Here is a 5127-nt window from a genome sequence, read left to right on the forward strand (position 1 = left end):
ATTTGCGCTGGACCGACCCGCAAATCGGATGGAAGCTCGCTGAGGGGAACATAGTAATTTTATTAATTAATTAATTAAATGGCGAATTAATAGTACTGTATATGAATAAGCAAGTGGTGGTGGCACCGGAGGCCAAGCCGCCTGCCTAGCATCCACTTCCGCATCTTCGTCGCACTGTGCTGTCTGTCCTGCTACTCTCAATGAGTGACGGGCTTGGCATCGGGGACATGGCTTTGGTTTCAGCTTTATTGAACGTCATCGACGCCACCAAGCTCCAGCCTGCCAAATCCGTCTACTTCCCGCCACGAACCTGGCGGAGCTAACAAGCTAGAGCTGCCCTTAAGAGGAGATGCCCTGAAATGGCAGGGATCTGAGATAGTGGAAATGTATCCTAGAAATACAGTAACAGTGTAGACTTTTAGACTATACAACACGCTAGTCGCCCTGCGTCACGTAGGGATCTTCAACCCTTCCGACAGAGCAAGCCTCCAATATGCGAAGGTAATATTGTACGCTTCGAGTGAGTGGTAAAAGAAAAAGAAAAAACTGTGTCACCGGACACTTGGGTAGCAGAGCCCCTCGACGGCGACGTTCGCCTGCCACAGGCCGAGCCTTCGCACAAGCCTCAGCATCGCAGGCGCGGGGAACACGAGTGCGAACGACAGCGGCACGATGCACACGAGGAACAGAGATAGCAGCACGGTGAGCGGCGGCTTGAGGACGAGGAAGTAGAAGAGCGGCATGTACGACGTCGAATCCGTGAAGAGCGCGTACGCGTTCCTGTAGAAGGAGTGCTCCGCCTGCGGCCGCACCGCGGCGCCGCTCTCGATCTCTGCGGGCGTCGGGAGGCGCGTGCGGGTGAATATCGGCGGCGGCGGGTCCGGGATGGGGAAGGAGAGCGGGTGGTGGAACGTCGACTGGAGGTGGAGCTCGCCCCGTGCGAAGGCGCGTGCCCCGATAAGGTCGAGGAAGCAGAGCACCGCGCCGACCGGAAGAGCCATGAGGGTCGTCGTGCCTGTCTAGATAACGGAAGGTGCGGAAGTGATAAGGGTCAGTACCGGTCGGCCAAATGCGGTAATCGGCGGGACATACCAGCGTGAAAACGAAGAGAAAGATCCAGGCGACCAGGGCATAGGGAAAGTTGAGGAAGAGCAGGTGGAAGAGCGCAGAGTAGTACGCCTTCATCGTCAAGGGCCGGAAGTACCTCGCCCAACGTCCGCGCCGCCTCGGCACCTGGCCTCCTAGCGCCGGGTGGCCGCCCAGCTCCGCCGCAAACAGCCTCTGCTGCTCCTCTGGCACCGCTCGGGGCGTCGGCGAGTCGAGAGCATCGTCCGAGTCTGAGTCAAGTGTCGCCTCTTCGGGATCGAGGTCGCAGTCCCGATCAGGGCGAAACGCGGAGATGAAGGTCTGCGCAAGCGACGGGGAAAACGACGTGGCGGAGTGCACGGTACTCGACAACGAGAGGGTGCGCTGGCGGCGAGTGATTCCACCCACGGGCAGCCGGGGGTTTGCGCCTGCAAGCAGCGGGGTGTTCTCGGTCACCTCGTGATGAGGTACACGCTCGACCTCGACGCTGAGGAAAGGCGAAGCGAGGTCATAATCCGAGTAACCATCTGTGTTTGATGAAGGCACTTGAAGAAGTTCGGAAAATTCTGGATGTACACCTGGCAGAGTCTGGCCATTCGAGATCGTTCGTCGTCTTCGACCTGAGCGTACAGTGCGCTGTCTGCGCTCGCGCGAGGGATACGGCGGCGGGGGTTCATCTGGCGGGGTCGTCGAGAGGATGACGACGGGTGGGGGAGGATGCTGTAGAATGGGAGAGGCTGAGCCCGCCATGTCTAGAGAGCGCTCTTGTGGGATGGTCTGTGCAAAGAGACTTTGAGATTTCAAATCTGGAAAGCACCGAAGCATCATAATGGCGCCTATTAATCACGTGGTTCGGCTATGTCTTTTATGGGCGTCTGTTACTCCAAGCCCGAGTCATGGCCCGCTTCCATGTTTTTCTCAAAGCACCAACCTCTCGCGAACTGAAGCTGAAGGATGAGAGCGCGACACAGGAATATAGCTGGCACAGACTGGAGTGTGCATCGCCCATCACATCCGGGGAGACGTCCCAAGATGTGGACCTTTCGTCCCGCAAGGCCTTTCTTCCAGCGACGTTGGAAGCCGCCAGCCGGCGGATCTCTATGCTCTACCAAAACATAATCTTCACGGATACACCGAGCGGTGACGAAGAAGAACGTTCAGATGACGGCAAAGCTGATGCTATGGGCGTTGCAGATAGTCAGGGTACGCATATCGCAAACGAGTATGCCATTTCGTACTTACTGGCCGATGCATCGCAGAGCCAACCACATTCATCACCTGGCTAGCCACTACAATGGACGATGTGACGAGAGCAGACCAATCAGTCTTTCAGAGTATGCGCGAGACGACTTTCCTCCGCCCCTCACAGTCGCTGGTCCGCTCGATGCAAGAGACCCAGGACACCACCTCCTTCGGATATTCGCAGCTGACCGGGGACGCCTCTGACGCCTCTGTCGTACGCTTCCCCGCATTCCATTTCTCCCTACATTCCCTGTCCTCTCTCGCCGCGCTGGAGCACAGTCCCTCTGGCACCGGCCCCCAGCGCGTGTCCTACCCGTTCCCGTCTGGGAAACGCAAGGTCAACCTGCTCGTCGCCGTGCTCGAGCTCGAGGGCCCCGACACGATCCGCATCAAGAAGGGTACCGACGCCGGCAAGGAGGTGTCGATCCTGAGGGTGATCGTCGGCGACCAGGACGGAGGGATATGCCGCCTGGCGGCGTGGCGAGAGGTCGCGGAGCAGTGGGGCGGTGCCTACGCCGACTCGGGCGACCCGTCATTGAAGAAGGGCGATATCGTCTACTTTCAAAGTGTGTCATGATGCAGTATTAGGAGTGCGTTTGACTCACCTGGCCGGCGTTTTTCTACGGCAGATATTCTCGTGTCAAAAGAGGTTTCGAGTTCTGCTGCGGCGGACACGCGGATAACGTCGTCTATCTCGTTGACAGCATCTCCTGCCCTTAACTCTTCCATGTCTATCTGCTATCGTACTATGCCGTGGGGGGACGACCCCGCCGGTGAGAAGTTGCGTCCGGATCTGCGACTTGGGTATAGCGATGCGGCAGTGCGAAAAGTTGCTTCTGTGGTACAATGGTTTCAAAGCACCGCGGGTTTACCCGTCATCTAGCGCGTTCAGAGCTTCTTACAGGCTTTGAAGCTGGCGCATAACAAGCGTACGTAAGCACAGCAGTTCTAGTGGCATTGTGCAGTTGTTCATAGTACCCTAGGACCCCATGCAATAGCCAATCACAGCGATAGTTGCAGAAAACGAGTGCCGGCACCTGTGCTGTTGATTTCGCCCTAGAAGCAAGCCTCTGGCGATTTCAGCGCCCCGTCGTTTCAAACTCGCAACCACCAACTCGACTTCTCCGCCTGGGTTTTCACAGCCACTCCCAGTCATTGTGGCTGGACGCTGAGACAACACAGTCTCATCGAGGTTCGCTAGTACGTCGGAGACCACCATAGACCGACGTTCTCGCACACGCTTCCGCGAACCTATGCTCATCACCACGCACTAAGGAACAACCACTGAACCACTGAACCATCATATCATCCGGCCTCTTCTCCCGCCTCGGGTCTTTCCTTCTGACATACCCACGACGCCACAGCAGAGCAAAGGCGGCCATGACTCACCACCTTGGATACCGGCCGCACATCGGTCTCGCATTACACTGTTCCCACAACCTGGTCGCCATGCACGACCATGCGAAGCAACAGGTCCCCTCTGCTCTACTGCATTCCCATTTTCGCGCCTGCCCGCCTCGGGCTGTCCCGTGTCGGCGCCACTGGGGACGGTCTTTGATCAATCCCGACTCGCCGGGGATGCATGGCCTGAGCTTGGCAAGGCCGTCGCGCCCCTACGCGTAACCGGACCGCTCCACCGCTCGGCAGCCGGCACTCGCGACGTGCTTCTTTCTAGTTCTGCTGGACGAATCTCGAGAAGGGAGTTGGGAGACCTGCGCGTCTGCGTCGCGCCAGGGCAGCGCGTCGCGTCTTCTCTGCCTCTTTGATCTCGCTTAGGCCGGCCGCTGTATACGCCCGTTCGACTACTATGGCACGCTCCGTTGCGTTCCACAACGCTTGCGAGTCAGGGCTGTATTACTGCACCCGGACGTAAGACCCGTGGGCAGGCCGGCGCCAGAGTGCACGGGCATCTCTCGCCGCTGTGCAACACAGTGATCAGCCAGGCCCGCCGCGCCTTTCTAGGGCCCCTGGGCCGGCGTTAGTGCTGCAGCGGGTTCCGTGTTGGAGGAGGATGGGCCCGTATGCGTCCGTGGCCGAACGTGCTGAGCAGCTGCGAGCGACATATGTCCGATTCTTCTTTTAGCGTGCTCGTCATACTCTTTTGTCGACAGAAATATATCCCGGCCCGGTGCAGTGTCAGAACGGAGTGGGACCATGTTATGATCGGACATGTCAGAATGCCAAGTCTGTCGTTACGCGTCCGGTAGCACTGAGAGGAGGCTCCTTGGTGGCGCAGGTTTGCGACATAACCTGCCATAAGGGGCAGGTGTAGTGGTTGCAACGTTTAGACTGAGTTAAGTCCCGGACAAGCTTTCGCGATCCCACGGTACGCCGCTGGCCGTCTTCAAGGCGGGACGACATTGTCTGCTTGGCCACGCCCGTTGTGCCGTATCAACGCCTATTTTTCTTAGTACTAGTCATGTATTTCGGGCAGCCGCTCTGTTGCACCCGGTTCCCCCAGGGACGACAGCAGCACGCGCCAGCCTGGACCTGCCTTGTACTTCTCTGATTGCCCAGGGCCGAGCTCACTTGCCGTCGTGTGCACTGTGCTATCGTGGCCAGCAGCAGGTACAAGCGCCCTGCCGCCAGCGTCAGCTGATGGCGCTGCGCACCTCGACGAGACGAGCACTCTCGCGCCGCCCGCCCGCCCCTCCTGACGCGTCCCTGAGGGGCCTGACCGCGCACGCCTACCGGCACACTCACACCCACGCCCAAAAAGTTCGCGAGCCCCCATCTCCGCGGCCGTGTTCGACTCTTCGCGTCCGGCTGCGGTCAGAAGCGCGTCGTCCAGGCTGATGA

General features: G+C 58.8%; 2 protein-coding genes across 2 annotated transcripts; one reads left to right on the forward strand and one right to left on the reverse strand.

Moving 5' to 3' along the window:
• Positions 1 to 338: 338 nt before the first annotated feature.
• PHACADRAFT_147058 (uncharacterized protein) lies at positions 339 to 1836 on the reverse strand (the record flags this gene model as incomplete). Its single annotated transcript, XM_007397407.1, has 4 exons — positions 339 to 1019; positions 1093 to 1225; positions 1277 to 1613; positions 1665 to 1836. The coding sequence occupies 4 exons, from the start codon at positions 1834 to 1836 to the stop codon at positions 552 to 554; spliced, it is 1110 nt and encodes a 369-aa protein (XP_007397469.1). The 3' UTR covers positions 339 to 551.
• Positions 1818 to 3748, forward strand: PHACADRAFT_258891 (uncharacterized protein). The gene is made up of 4 exons (XM_007397408.1): positions 1818 to 2265; positions 2329 to 2894; positions 2958 to 3257; positions 3312 to 3748. Exons 2-3 carry the CDS (start codon positions 2381 to 2383, stop codon positions 3209 to 3211), a joined length of 768 nt encoding a protein of 255 aa, XP_007397470.1. The 5' UTR covers positions 1818 to 2265; positions 2329 to 2380; the 3' UTR covers positions 3212 to 3257; positions 3312 to 3748.
• Positions 3749 to 5127: the final 1379 nt, after the last annotated feature.

The sequence above is a fragment of the Phanerochaete carnosa genome, assembly GCF_000300595.1.
Source record: "Phanerochaete carnosa HHB-10118-sp unplaced genomic scaffold PHACAscaffold_6, whole genome shotgun sequence".
In the NCBI taxonomy this organism is placed as follows: Eukaryota; Fungi; Basidiomycota; class Agaricomycetes; order Polyporales; family Phanerochaetaceae; genus Phanerochaete; species Phanerochaete carnosa.

Coding starts and splice junctions, on each gene's coding strand:
- PHACADRAFT_258891 (XM_007397408.1), top strand. CDS start 2,381: ATGGACGATGTGACGAGAGCAGACCAATCAGTCTTTCAGAGTATGCGC. Junction 2,895..2,957: donor CGATATCGTCTACTTTCAAA/GTGTGTCATGAT, acceptor TTTCTACGGCAG/ATATTCTCGTGTCAAAAGAG.